The sequence below is a fragment of the Asparagus officinalis genome, chromosome 1 (genome assembly GCF_001876935.1).
Source record: "Asparagus officinalis chromosome 1, Aspof.V1, whole genome shotgun sequence".
In the NCBI taxonomy this organism is placed as follows: domain Eukaryota; kingdom Viridiplantae; phylum Streptophyta; class Magnoliopsida; order Asparagales; family Asparagaceae; genus Asparagus; species Asparagus officinalis.
The window spans coordinates 26,164,711-26,179,903 of record NC_033794.1 but is presented as its reverse complement, the minus strand read 5'-3'; the positions used below and the strand labels follow the sequence as shown (position 1 = coordinate 26,179,903).

Here is a 15,193-nt window from a genome sequence, read left to right as displayed (position 1 = left end):
ACAGAATATATGCAGATTCTACAATCATTACTTTTATCGAACAATTTGTGAATTTCTCATACTTTGTCTTGACTTCATCAATAATAGAACTACATTGGATATGTGCAGGTTATTTGCAGCCAAGGATGACATATTCTGCATATTCGAAGGACTTGCCACCGGAGCGACCTTTTGCTGAGTTTGTCTAAGATGGCCATGATGATAGCAGAACTTCGTAGTCCCATGTTTGAAGACTACAACAATATTTTGGTTGAGGTTTTGATGCTACAACTGGCGTGTACGAGCTCGTCAGGCTCTTTAGTAAGGAAGACAACCTGCTGATTTTTGCGGATGCGAAATTCTCTCGGTGGGCCTCACCAAGAATGGCAATTCATCGGAGACACTCCTTGTAGCCTCCTATGGCTGGATCCTATCTTTGTTTAAACTTAATTGACTACTTTGTTGCCCTTTTTGAAACCCCCATTTTGATTATATATACATATCAATGTTTGAAACAAGAACTGCATGTGTTGGTTTATATATCAGTACATGCCAAACAAGAACTGCAACAAAAATTTTGCTACTTTGTTGCATTTGTGCAGTCTGTGTCTGCGTCTACATGCTTGAAATTATACTAACAAATTACAACCAAAATTTTGCTACCACTCGCTGCTCCTAGTATGTTTCATTTTTGCTAGCAGCATGGCATCTAGAAATTTTGAAACCCTGTTATTTACTTTGGCTATGGTTGTTGTTTTAAATTAGTTTGTTTTGCTTTGTAAAACATTACTTCTTTAATTTTATGTTAGAATTCTATATTCTGGTTAACAATCCTATGTAGTCTTTCATAATGATTTCAGTCTGTGGGGGAGTTAACACCTTGTGCAACATATCTCTGCTTATCTCAAATGATATTCTCAATATTGAAACGTGCTACCTGGATTTTTTTTTCTTTCGGGGTTGGTGTGATTCAATACAAGTTCATGTTCGGTAAGTAAACTATACATCCGAGTCCTTCATTTGATAATCAACATAACTTTGAAATATCCACTACTTAATCAAGGAAAAAGACCGTAGCACCCCAAATTTTTATCAAACGGGTCATTTGGATATGGGTCGGGTCGGGTCGGGTAACCCGTTTATTAAATGGGTCGGGTCGGGTGACCCATTTAATAAACGGGTCGGGTCGGGTCACATTTATTCCCCCCCCCCCCGCCCCGCCCCGACCCGTTTGCCACCCCTAGACTGGTGAAGATTACATGTGGTAGGAAGAGCATTAGAACTACTCGTATGTCTGCTACAATTAGGAAGAGAGCAATTACCAAAAATGCACCCTTGTCTAATCCCTATAGCTAGGTCTATCGCGCGAGAGGTGGTCCAAGTTATAGGGTCACCACACCGACTAATAATGTCTTTGTATGCTGGACGATACCCAAAGCTAGAATGGCTCAAAAGCTCGCACTTGATTAGAGACCCAATCGTCAAGCTAGAGGAGTTTAACACCCTAAAGCAAGGAGCAGACTTAACTTGCGGATATATAGACCAAACCTTCTATAGACATATTTAGTTAGCTGAGAAGCAAGGAGATTAGATGGGGAGATGATTCAAGATCAATAATAAATTGGCAAGAGGCGTTGGCAGTAATTAAGGAAATGAATGGATGTGATTAGAAAATGTTCAAGAAGATGACTTCCCCTTCTCCCAGTGGTGAACCTAATCCTAGCTTCGCACATGCATGGAAAAGAAATTGTATAAAACATTTACTATTTAGGATTACTAACTACTCTGATCGACAGAAGGTTGTTCATACTTTATACCATAAAGAATAATGGAAGGAGGAGAAAACTCATGGGAGCTAAAGAATGTGCTTTGGGAAAGAATATTGAGGAAACTGACTTGCGAAGAATTTGAGAGAGCATCATAACTCATTCAGTTTGCTTAGGATTAAAGCGAAAGAGTTTTTACCATTAGTCTAGCAAAGTAAGAAAATGGCTCAGTGGCAAATTCTTCGCACGCCATATTATTGTCATTTGACTGTCAAAAAACTAAGAAATTTTTAAGGGCTTGAGCAAGAGATTCGGACCAGGGTGACTACCTTACTGAAGACCTCATGTGAAGTAGTGGAGAAAGCACTGATAAGTAATTATGGAGGAATTCAAGGTAAGCGGAACACGAAACCTAAAACCTGATAGTTTAATTAATGGTAGTTTTGCTGGTGGACCTCTAAAAGACGAGAATTTCGGAGATCAAAGTTCACATACCATGATTTCAGTGGTAAAAGGCTAAATGCAAATACCTGATATATGAGCAGCGGTGCATATACATGGTGTAAGCATTCATGGCATGATGTGCCACACCAGTAAATATTGCATTGACTGTAGTGTAGATCATCGTCTCAAACGAGTGTGAATCAAAGGAAGGCTTATACTTTAATTGAAGAAATTACAGAAACTCAGAAGAATCAGGCAAACCAGGCGGCGGTCGACCGGTCCGGTCGACCGCATTCGTGCACAAAGCTTACTGTGCGACAGAAAGGAGGTCGGTCGACCGGGCCAGTCGACCGCAGGTGTTTCGGTCGACCGGTGCGGTCGACCGAGGAGCTCTCTGGAGTTTGGGTTTTCTACTGGGAGCTGGTCGGTCGACCGGGCCGGTCGACCGGAATTGATCGCGGTCGATCGGAATTGATTGCGGTCGACCGACGCTGTTTTGGGCTGGGCTTTCAGGTTTTCGACCCGATTCGTTTTGTAAGTTCTATATATACCTAAACCTGTTTGTTTAGGGTAGAGGTTGGACGAATTTGAGCAGCCAAAGAGAGAGAATCATTGCATCCAATTGTGAGAGAGCTTTGAGAGATCTAGAGCTTTGTTTTAGGGTTTGGTCTGAGAGATTTGTAACCCTATTTGTATTCTCTTGATTTCTAGTAGAAAGAACTCCCCCCTCCTTGCCCCGTGGACGTAGGCAACTTGCCGAACCACGTAAATTCTTGTTCTTGCTGTGATTGTGGTTTGCATATTATTTGTGGTTTAGTTCAAGTTATTGTTCGTGTTGCCCTAGAAAGCTTCCGCCGCACAACAATTGGTATCAGAGCTAGATCGACAACATGGGAGATGCAAGCACGTCAGGTTCGTCTCTAACAAAGGCAATACAGAGTCTGAGCACCAATAACACGAAGATTGATGTTCCGAAGTTCGATGGCAAGATCAATTTTGGATTGTGGAGGTGTCAGGTGATGGATGCTTTGGATGCACAGAATTTGGAGGAGACTCTTGAGTTAAAAGAGAAACCCGCTGAGTTGGAGGATAAGGTTTGGAGAAAGATGAACAGTAGAGCTTGTGGTGTTATTAGGTCATGCTTGACGCCGGATCTTATTTATGATGTTATGAACGAGACGTCGGCGAAGAAGATGTGGGAAACACTCAATGAGAAATATCTTACGAAGAGCATTGAGAATCGGCTTCACTTGAAGAAGAGATTTTACCAGTTCAAGATGAAGAGAGGGGTTTCCATCAGGGAGCATGTCAACAATTTCACTAAGCTACTTTCAGATATGGCCAATGTTGATATTATAGTTGAGGATGAAGACAAGGCGATGCTACTTCTGTGTTCGTTGCCCGAAGATGATTATGGTACGTTCGTTCTCACTATGATCAATGGAAGAACTACAGTTAGCTACAAGGAGGTGATCTCAGCTTTGGTGAGCTATGAGTTGAGGAAGAGTGATGGTGAATCCTCCGAGCAGGCATCGGGAGATGCGTTAGCAGTTCGAGGCCGAGATCCAAACCGTCGTCAGTTCAACCGCTCAAAGTCAAAGAATAGGAGTGCCTATAAGAGTGTTGGTAGAAATCAATGTCGGTATTGTAAAGAAGAAGGACATTGGAAGATTGACTGCCCAAAGTGGAAAGAAAAAGCCGGAAAGAATAAGGGGAAAGCTGCACAAGCTTCAGAAGTGAATGTTGCAAAAGCTATTGGTGAGCATTCAGATTCAGATTCTTCAGGCTATTCATGCACTGCTTTACCGTCGGTTTGCTATGCGGATTCCACGGAGTGGATGATGGATTCGGGAGCTACATATCACATCTGCCCTAAGAGGGAGTGGTTTTCTAGCTTTGAGGATCGACTGAGTCCACCCCTCGAGTTATCCTTAAGGAATGATGCCGACCCGACTGGGGGAGTGACGGCTCGTGGGATTGCAAATTTGCAGGGAGTAGGTTATACCCTATAACAGTGAGAAATCACGTATTTCTCAAAAGGATTAAGAATTCCTCAAAATTAAATTACTCAACAAATAAATGGAAAAGATTATATCTCTCAAATCGATCAAGAATTTGCCATAATACACGGAAAATGTGTTCTCGTCAATTTGTTAAATTAGACTTCATATCCCACTAAAAAAATTCCTCAATGACCCAAAATATGGGACCAATAGAGGGGACAAGTGAGATGTCCAATGATGGCCAACTCATTATCCAATAGGAGGGGGGACACCTCACTTGTCCCCCCTCCCCTATTGGTCTCATATTTTGGGTCCCTGTAGCAAAACGCATCCCACTATTGTAGAGACTCTTGAGATTCTTTGGAGAGAGAAGGGGAGTCAAGGTGAGGATGTGGAAAAGTGGATTACTCATTAATTACATGGATGTAAATAAGCTACAAAATTACGTAATAATTGCATGCTAAGTTCAAAAGGTTGTATTTGTATATATCAGAATATAGGAAGTTATTTTTATTGATAATGATATTATTATTGTCAATTGATATACACGTTGAAAGCATTTTTTACCCTTGATATTCCCGAGTGGTATGGGGAAGTTAATGGGAGATTGTGGAAAAGTGGATTACTTGTTAGATAAGTTAGAAAAGCTTCTATTTATATGCATCAGAACTTTAAAAACTTCAGTTTCATATTTATTGATATCATTACTTTCAATTTTATTGTTGAGGGCGAACTTACCTACTAATTGCATGTCAAAATCTGCAAACTACCTGCTTTGGTTGCCTTATGCTTTATAAAACTCCAAAACCTCCTCTCTAAGATCAAGTACAGACCATCACCTAGCTATCTAAAAAAAAGACATCCTATTAAATCTTACCATAAATTTTTTTTTTTTCTCTACTCACAAGTTAATATCTACCACACAAAGAAGGTCTGAGCGTTGAACTGACATTTTATAAATTGAGCTATCTGCATAATAGCATAAAGTTTTGGGCGAAGTGGTTAACGAAAGTGAACAAGTTAAACATATCATCTTGAATTTAGCCAAATGGTGATAACTCCACAAGTATCAATACCAAAGTAGTTCAAGAATTGATGATTGAGTACATCAAAAGCACGATAGAGTAAAAGCTGATATTTTTGTGTGCTGGTTCTTCAATATATATAGTCTTCATGCAGAAGGACTGGTTGCTTGCTGCAATAAGATTGTTGGTAATGAAGGAATTTCAGCATCAGCAGCAGAATCAGGAAAAACAGGCGGCGGTCGACCGGTCCGGTCGACCGGATTCGTGCACAAGGGTTCCTGTGCGTCTGGAAGGAGGTCGGTCGACCGGCCCGGTCGACCGCAGATGTTTCGGTCGACCGGTGCGGACGACCGACGGCTCTCTGGATTTTTGGGGCTTCTGCTGGATGGTGATCGGTCGACCGGGCCGGTCGACCGGAATTGATCGCGGTCGACCGGTCCGGTCGACCGACGCTGTTTTGGGCTGGGCTTTCAGGTTTTCGACCCGATTCGTTTTGTAAGTTCTATATATACCTAAACCTGTTTGTTTAGGGTAGAGGTTGGACGAATTTGAGCAGCCAAAGAGAGAGAATCATTGCATCCAATTGTGAGAGAGCTTTGAGAGATCTAGAGCTTTGTTTTAGGGTTTGGTCTGAGAGATTTGTAACCCTATTTGTATTCTCTTGATTTCTAGTAGAAAGAACTCCCCCCTCCTTGCCCCGTGGACGTAGGCAACTTGCCGAACCACGTAAATTCTTGTTCTTGCTGTGATTGTGGTTTGCATATTATTTGTGGTTTAGTTCAAGTTATTGTTCGTGTTGCCCTAGAAAGCTTCCGCCGCGCACAACATTAATTAGAAGGTTGCTCAATTGCCAATGCAGTGATGAGAGGTGCAATGTTCATATCTTTTTATTATGCTAGATAATGTTTGATTCAGGATGTAAACATTCCTTATACATACAATGAGTAAAAATACCTGAGTTATTTGATATCAAATTATCTGTGGTATCACTAACTAATGTTTTTTTAAGAATTATAAGATGCTTAAAAAACAAGAGAGCCAACAGTCCTTGAGCAGATTTGTTCCTTCTAGAGATGCATGACATTAACATGATTCTCGGAAAGCACTGGTTAAAAGACATCATGTACCAATCTTCTGTTTCGGATCTAGTCATATTTCATATCCTGAGGCAGCACAAGTTTAGCTCGAAGCATGATAGTACATCTTTTGCTCCGAGTCCTATCAGCAATATAAGCTTAGATTCCTTAGGAAATGGATGTCCATGATATCCAGCTTATGTGTTTTACACCAAAAAAAGAGTGAGACTTGAAGACATAAACAGATTTAGATAATTTACAATTCATCACATAGGCCTTGTACATACCCTTGAGGCAAGTATCAAGACAATCCGAACCAAGTCGAACACACAAGTCCCTTAGGAATAGGAATGACACAATTGGGAGTGCACCTCTTCCAGTGCCCCATGAGTGGAGTGCTACCTGAAATATTATGCTTGGATTTAACATTAACCAAAAAATCATTTAATCTTTGAAACACAAATTTATCCCACATGTATAAACAATGTAGATTAGAGGTCACACTTATAAGCCACCATGTTATATAAAGTGTATGATGCAAAAATAATCATATACATTGATGTATTTCCTCAAGAGAGTAGGAAAGGCAGCTAAAAATACACCTGATGCCTTCACGCGTTTCAATGTGAACGAGATCATCTGCTCATCGGTCATTTCTGTCAATATGTGAAGTGTGTTGCTAAGATATATCCTCATTAAAGTGCCATGTTTCGTCCAGGTTTTTGTGGTTGTTAGATCCATAATTGTTTCCTTTCTCCCTCCAGTGTTTGGAGCACCAAGCAAACCACGGAGAATGCCATCCATTTCATTCAGAACAAACAACATTATTTTATTGAAAACATTGCTCGAGACGATACTAAATTTTGGTAATGTGACATCACTGTCATCACCGCAGTGGCATGCAAAACGAAAGGCCCGCAACATAGATCTAATTGCACCAAGCCTTCTTTCTTCTTTAATTGCTTTGCACCAGGAATCAACCATTGCAGTTGTAACTGCTTTTTCTGGCTTCTTTTGTGACTCCACAGCGGGTTGAGTTTCCTCATCAGCCTCGAAAATCGTTTCTTCATCCTCCTAACCAATACAAGAAACACACAAGTTAATTCACCAGTTTTAAAAATTAAGAACTAGTCGTCATAAATTAATGGGAAAATTGCTTGGGGGAACCAAATTAATTTGGGTCATTCATCCCCACCCTCCAACTAGAGTCAACCACTTGGGGGCACATTGACCCAAGTTTTAATGCTTTTACACCCCAAACCCAAGATTGTATATGTACTTTATAGTGTATTTTTGCCAATTGCCCTTTTTACCCTTTGTACTCCTCCGATTTTGGTGTAGGCTGAGTTTTTTTTATCTTGTTGGCCAGCAAAGCAACCCCAACCCATCAAATCGGAAGTCACTTCCGTTTATACCTGTACACTAGAGAGGTTTTATGGAGGGAAAAGGGAAAATTGGAGGGAAAAAGATACTAAGTTCCCTCCAAAATTGTTGCATGCCTCATTTCAATGTAATATATACTCTTCCCTCTTTAGATCTACTACTAAGACCTTCAACAACCATTTATATTCTTAACTTTTTCCTCTTAACTTCTTCAACAACCACAATGGAAGATTCCTTAATGTGTGTGATTTCATTTAACAGTAATGCAACCCTCATTAAAGTCAATTCGACAACAATATTTGCTGAATTGAAGATGATCGTTGCAGAGAATTTTAGAGAATCGTACGAAAGTTTGTTGATAAGTTACTCTATCGAGAAGTTTCCCAATGTCTCATTTGAGCTTTCAAAAGATGAAGATATTCTCAACATGATAGATTATCATCGTTCAATGGGGTTAAATACAGTAACTATGACTGTTACTAAAAGAGATGAAGGACCCACTCATGCCATAGGGACAGAAACGGAGCTTAGGTAAGTATTCAAAAATATATTTTCAGGTTCTGGATACACGTGACATATTACGTTATATATGTGACCTGAATACATCCAACGTGACAAATTGACTTTATTTGTGACTGTAGGTGTAAATTTTGATCTCCCGAAAATAGGAAACTTCATTTGTATTGATAAGAACAGCTTATTACAAACTAATAATCAAATGTTTACAACAGAAGCGGAGGGAAAGCCCTCCTTGTTTAACGTGGGTTCATCGGTGGCGATAGGACGCCTCGCTCGGTGCTCGTGCCGAGTCTGCTTCCCTTGGACGATCAGGGAGCCTTTGGCAAAAGTCCAGGTTCAACCTTTGGGAGATTAGCCAGCAGAATATGCAACAGCCAATCCCCTTTTCATGCTGGCTGAAGATGGGTTTTAATAGGCAAGGGATGGCATGGGCCATCCCTTGATTCGTGGGATTTGATCACTAATAGAGGTGAGGGAGCCAGCCGCCCAAGCTGTGGGATGTGACCACTTAGGGGGTCCTGTCAGCCACCCTAGCTGTGGGATGTGACCACTTAGGGGGTCCTGTCAGCCGCCCTATTCTTGCTAGGTGAGGAGCGCCATGCTTTCTCTCTTGATTTGTGTGATTTGACTATTGATGTAACTGTTCCCATACTCCAAGCGGGCAATTGACAGTGAGCTGGCGACTTAGGGGGTCCTGTCAGCCACCCTAGCTGTGGGATGTGACCACTTAGGGGGTCCTGTCAGCCGCCCTATTCTTGCTAGGTGAGGAGCGCCATGCTTTCTCTCTTGATTTGTGTGATTTGACCACTGATATAACTGTTCCCATACTCCAAGTGGGCAGTTGACAGTGAGCTGGCGAGTCTGCAACTTGGGTCTGCAGGTGAGCTTGGGACTACAGGCAGACTTGGGTCTGTAGGTCTACAGGCGAGCTTGCAGGCGAGCTGAGTCTGCAGGCGAGCTTAGGACTGCAGGCAGACTTGGGTCTGCAGGTCTGCAGGCGAGCTTGCAGGCGAGCTGAGTCTGCAGGCGAGCTTGGGACTGCAGGCAGACTTGGGTCTTCAGGCGAGCTGGGTCTGCAGGCGAGCTCAGGTGTGCAGGTAGACTTGGGTCTTGGTCGTGCAGGCGAAATTCGAGTTGCAGGCGAGCTCCTGAGCATGGATCGAAGAATAGGCCGTAACTTTCAAACCGTAAGTCGGAATTGGACGAATTATATATGAAAATCGCCTATCTCAACGAGATGGAGCCATCCGAACCAAGCCAAAGGCTTTGGTTCGCTTCCTCCATTTCGTCAAATTCCTTACAGTTTGGGAGATATCTGCGTTTTCCCCTTTTTGCTATTTCGGACGAGGTTTTAGCAGTTTTGTTCTGAACTTCTCTCATAAGGATTTAAAGGTAATTTTTATTACCTACAAAACCCCCTCCAAAGTTTTCAGACCTGAATTAGGCCGCATGGGGTCTGGAACACTTTGGATATGAAGTCCCGTAAAGTGATCCCTGCTCTTCACTCGCAGCTGATGATCGCCTTCTAGGATTTTGAGCAAACCCTCAGCTATCAACGGACTTGATTTGTCTTTACCAACTGCCGTTTGAGTTGGACTAGCCATGCTCTTGCCCTTAGCATGGTAAGTTATCGAGGAGTTTCTCTTAGGCTCAATGCTAAAATTTTTCCTCTATCCTTAGCCTTTCGAGGCGTTTAGATTAAGAGAGTAGGGAGCAGTTTAACCTCGTATACTAGTCGGAGGGTAGGACCAGTTTAGACTCATGCACCAGTTAGAGTGAAGGAGCAGTTTAGCCTCGTGCACCGGTTGGAGGAAAGGAACAGTTTATACTCTTGCACCAGTAGGAGTATAAGGGGGCAGTTTAGAGTCATACACCAGTTGGAGTCTAGGGGGGAAGCTTATCTTCTCTTAGGGAAAAGATGAAGACGAACCTTGATTTGTCTTCTCTTGGGACAAAGACGAACCCTGAAATAGAAGCACATCGCATAGTAGACCACTATCAAACAACAACGCCTTTTATGGGAAAGACGGTGCTGGGAGAATCAAATCGTTCAGGGACGTATGAGTATGATGACTGATCGGACAACGTCATTTGCGGGAATGACGATGTCGGCTATCAGAGGTAATCGTTAACATGATAGGAATTGCCACGATCGAAGCGACTTTGAGGACCTACCATCCTTTTGAAGAGGATTGGTAAGTTGATTTTGTTAGAGGTGTAGTGTTAACATGACAGTGGGAGTTTATTGTGATTTGAGCAACTCTATGGACCTACCATCCTATTGAAGAGGACTGGTAAGTTGATTTGTCAGAGGTGACTGTTAACATGACAGTGGGGGTCCTACCATCCTATTGAAGAGGATTGGCGGGAGATTGTGGCTTTGGTCCTAACTATCTGAAGGTTTGACCAAGTGGGAGTTTGATGCAGCCCACCTGAACTGCTAGTCTCACCTGTTTTGAGCGGTTCGCCATAACCAGGAACCTGACTCAAGAAGTGAAGCTCGCCTAAACTGTTAGGCTCGCCTGATTTGAGTGGTTCGTCCGTACTGGGAACCTGGCTCAAGAAGTGGAGCTCGCCTAAACTGTTAGGCTCGTCTGATTTGAGTGGTTCGTCCGTACTGGGAACCTGGCTCAAGAAGTGGAGCTCGCCTAAACTGTTAGGCTCGCCTGATTTGAGCGGTTCGTCCGTACTAGGAACCTGGCTCAAGAAGTGGAGCTCGCCTAAACTGTTAGGCGCGCCTGATTTGAGCGGTTCGTCCGTACTGGGAACCTGGCTCAAGATGTGGAGCTCGCCTAAACTGTTAGGCTCGCCTGATTTGAGCGGTTCGTCCGTACTAGGAACCTGGCTCAAGAGCTCGCCTAAACTGTTAGGCTCGCCTGATTTGAGCGGTTCGTCCGTACTAGGAACCTGGCTCAAGAAATGGAGCTCGCCTAAACTGTTAGGCTCGCCCGATTTGAACAGTTCGTCCGTACTAGGAACCTGGCTCAAGAAGCGGAGCTCGCCTATACTGTTAGGCTTGCTTGTTTTGAGCGGTTCGCCGTAACCGGGAACCTGGCTCAAGAAGCGGAGCTCGCCTAAACTGTTAGGCTCGCCTGTTTTGAGCGGTTCGCCATAACCGGGAACCTGGCTCAATAGCTTTGTAGGCCCGTCGTCCTATTGAAGAGGATCGACGGGAGATTGTCAGAGGTGTAGTGTTAACTTGACAAGATTGTCGCGATTAGAGCGACTATGTGGGCCCGCCGTCCTGTTGAAGAGGATCAACGGGGGAAATTTGGAGGATATGAGGGATCGGTCTCCACTACCAAGGCATCTTGGTCATCATCCCCTCGAAATTCATGCGGGTCTTCGTCACCCATATGCTTGAGCATGCTCTCGACTTGTTCTCCTTGGCGGAGTAAGTCTTTCCATGAGCGAGCTTCAACAGCGCCCATATTGGACAGAACGCTGATGGAGAGATTGTTCCGGCACATCTCGATGAGCGTGGCCTCGGAAACTCGATCGCGGGAATGCAGCGATCGGTTTCTGAATCTCTTGACAAAGTTGCTTACAGACTCTGTCTTCCTCTGCTTCACAGTTAGCAGGGTGGCCATAGATACTTCTGTGTCATCGTCGAAGAATCTGATCACGAAGAGCCTTTCCATGTCCTTCCAGCAGGTGATGGACCCAGGCTCCAATCTGCGAAACCATTCAAAAGCGACCCCCTTGAGGGTACCAATGAACATCCGAGTCATAATGGGATCGTTTCCCACTATGTGTCCAGTTTGCGTCTGGAAGTAGTAGATGTGCTGGGTAGGAGAACCCTTGCCATTGAATAGCAGGAGGTCCAGCGGCTCGAACTTTTCCAGGTAGGAGACCGCATCCCATTCAATTGGATACGGTATGACAACCCCCAGCTTGCTCACATGCTTCTGGAGCTTCAAGGCGTCGAGTTGACTTTGGAGATCGTCAAACCTCTTGTCTCTTGGGTTATGGCCCGAAGATGACGCTCCTCTAGATGACTCGGATGAGGAGTGAGAAGGAGTAGGCACCCGCTCTTTGTGCTTCAAGGATTTATGTGAAGCCCGCGAAGTCCTCTCTCTCTTCCTCTTCTTCTCGCTCAAGAGCTGCTCCAACATCTCCTTTAGGGAGTCAATGGTTGCTTGTTGCTCGTCGAGTCTCCTGGATATCTCATCAGGGATATCGATCATGTGCATATTTGCGTGCTCGCCCTGAACTGAGCTTGAAGTCTGCGACATTGCCACTGCTGAGCAATCGTCGTCGTCGTTGTCAGAGACGGACGTCAGATCCGTGCAGGCAAACGGGGTGGCCACCCCCATTTGGGCGTGAGCGTGTTGGCGAGGTTCAGGCTGGCGAGGTTCGCCCGTCAGGCAAGATTGGTACAGTGTGCCTGCGCCTGCCTGGCGAGCTGTTGCTTTGCCTTTCTGTCAAACTTGGTCCGTCAGGCGAGCTTGGCGAAGTCCGCTTGTTTGACGAAGCCCTCTTGAACTGTAGAGTTTTCCAGGTTCCATTGGTTCGCCAAAATTGAGCACCTTGCTCATAGAGTGAGGCTCGCCTAAACTGCTGGGCTCGCCCGATTTGAGCGGTTCGCCAAAACTAGGAACCTGGCTCAAGAGGTTGGGCTTGCCCAAGCCATTAGGCTCGTCCGATTTGAGCGGTTCGCCAAAAATGGGAACCTGGCTCAAGAGGTTGATTCTTCTCAAGCCTGAATAATAATTCAGGCTGTCGTGGGGGATGAGGGATTGTGCCTCGAGACGAGCGAGAGCTTTTCGTCGTCGCTGTTTGGATCTTTTTGAGCGAGGAGCGTTCATGTCGACGGCGGAGGCGTAGTCTGCGTCGACACGAATGGTTGATTCCTTTTGCATAGGGGTCTGCGAGGATCGTTCATCGACTGTAAAACCCCAAAATTTTATAATGAATTTGTGTGAATAAATAGTAATAAACCTTTCTTTTTTGATGAATAACCATATAAATATAAGGTATATATGTTTATCAGTGTTTGGGAACCCAGCAAGTGTTTACAAGTGAGAGAAAATCGAGTGGTATATGGCCAGCAGGTGAAATGCCTACAGAAGGCATTTTTGTGCTGAGCGGTCGACCGACGCGGTCGACCGTGGCGGTCGACCGAGCAACGTACAGAGAGTTTCAGGCTTTGTTTTCTTTTACGGTTTTGATTTGGTCTTTTTGGGTTTCGGGTCGGGTTTGGGAGTTAGTATATACACCAACTCAACCCAGGAGAGCCTCTCATCATCTGAGTTTTCAAACCCTAGCCCCCTTTCTCTCCCCTCTCAAAACCCTAGCTGGCATTGGTGATTTGGGGGAGTTCTTGAGGATTTTCAGCGGGATTCTGGATTTCCAGCGAAGGGAATCAACCTACTGCAGATATAGGGCATTCGTCAACACCCAAGGCGAGTACCATCTCGCCCAACCCCTCACCCCTGTTTTCTATGATTTTCTTTTGAGTTTTTATGGGTTTTGATGAGCCAAAATGATATTTTTTTTGTATAAATGAACTCTCTACAATATGGTTAGCAAGAATCAAAAGTTTCAGTTTACAAGAGTTCTCAAATGTTGGGTTTTATAAAGATTTAGATCTGAAAATTTGCTTAAACAAAAGTTAAATCATGTTTACTGTAATCAAAACGTTTTGATCTCGTTTCTCTGTATTTAGAGCGACGTTTTTTTCGGTCAACCGCGACATTTATCCGGTCGACCGAGACATCTGGTCGGTCGACCGAGATGCCTAGCGGGCGACCGCCAGGTTCGTGTCCGAGCTCGGTCGACCGGATCGGTCGACTGCCGAACTCTCTGCTGTATTTTTCCTGGTTTGTGTATTTGAGTATTTTTACTCATGTTCGAGGGTTTGCCTGGATCACCTGACCTTGGTTATTAGTTCCACTATGTGTCCATGCATGATAGATTACCTGAGGGTATAAATTTGGGACTTATATACTGATTTGGTTGTGAGATTGATAAGTAGATTTCACTACATGTATCATAACGATCCTTTTACTATTTTCTACAGTCCTTGTGTTGGACTATAATCCATAGAAGTCCTCTTGTTGGACTATAATCCCTCTCAGTCCTCGTGTTGGACAATTTCCACTTATTCCATGAGTTTGGAAACTATAATAGTTAGTTCTTATATCGGATATAGTTCTTAACCCTGCATGTGCCTATTAGACAGCAGTTCACGACATAATAACTATGTAGATTTTGATATTACGTTTATGTAGATTTTGACATGACATTCATGTAAGTAATAACATGATGTTCATGTGGGCTATGTTACAGCATTGTAATTATACTCTGGTGTTTGTTGTATTTCCTCTATCATTGTTACTGTACTAGAACCTTGGGTTTGGTATTTAGGAGTTTACAAATTTGAGATATAAGGTATATACATGAGGGTTTCCTTGTTTGGATTATTTCGGTCGACTTACCTATTCTCGTGTTGTAAATTTCTAAATATTAAAACCCTCTTTTCTAAGATCAATGATTTTAGATCTATTATATATTATATGTATTTTCATTAACAACGAGCCCTTTTCCCTTGGGGTTGGTTGTGATGTTACTCGCTAGCGCTTTGACGCTTGTTGTCCCTCCCCCTTTCAGGTCACGAGCCAGGAGCACGGAGAGCCGCAGGTTGATAGCGGACCACATTAGTGTTTAGCTTTACTTTCTAGCTATGTATTATTTTTCTTTGGACTCCACTGTAGTGAGGTTAGACATTTGAGGGCGTTATTCTAGAAGTTGTAAAGGTTGTGAGCCTTATCTCCTTATCGTCAGATATGTGTATTTGAGACTTGTTGAGTATTTCAGTTTATCTACTCAGATCTTGACTATGTATTTCTGTATTATTGGATGATGAGATATTTATGTGACTATTATCATTTCATCAGTATTCCTTGTATTATCTCTTACCTGTTTTGTACCTACACTAGTTGTTGATTCTACTAGATAGATGTTATGGTAGGTTTGACATTCTTGGTTTCACCTTG

General features: G+C 43.4%; 1 protein-coding gene across 1 annotated transcript; it reads right to left on the bottom strand.

The window, feature by feature from the left end:
* LOC109832344 (nucleolar complex protein 2 homolog) lies at nt 6,462–7,856 on the bottom strand. Its single transcript, XM_020399749.1, has 3 exons — nt 7,815–7,856; nt 6,849–7,367; nt 6,462–6,695 (listed from the first exon to the last, which is right to left on the bottom strand). The coding sequence occupies exons 1-3, from the start codon at nt 7,854–7,856 to the stop codon at nt 6,462–6,464; spliced, it is 795 nt and encodes a 264-aa protein (XP_020255338.1).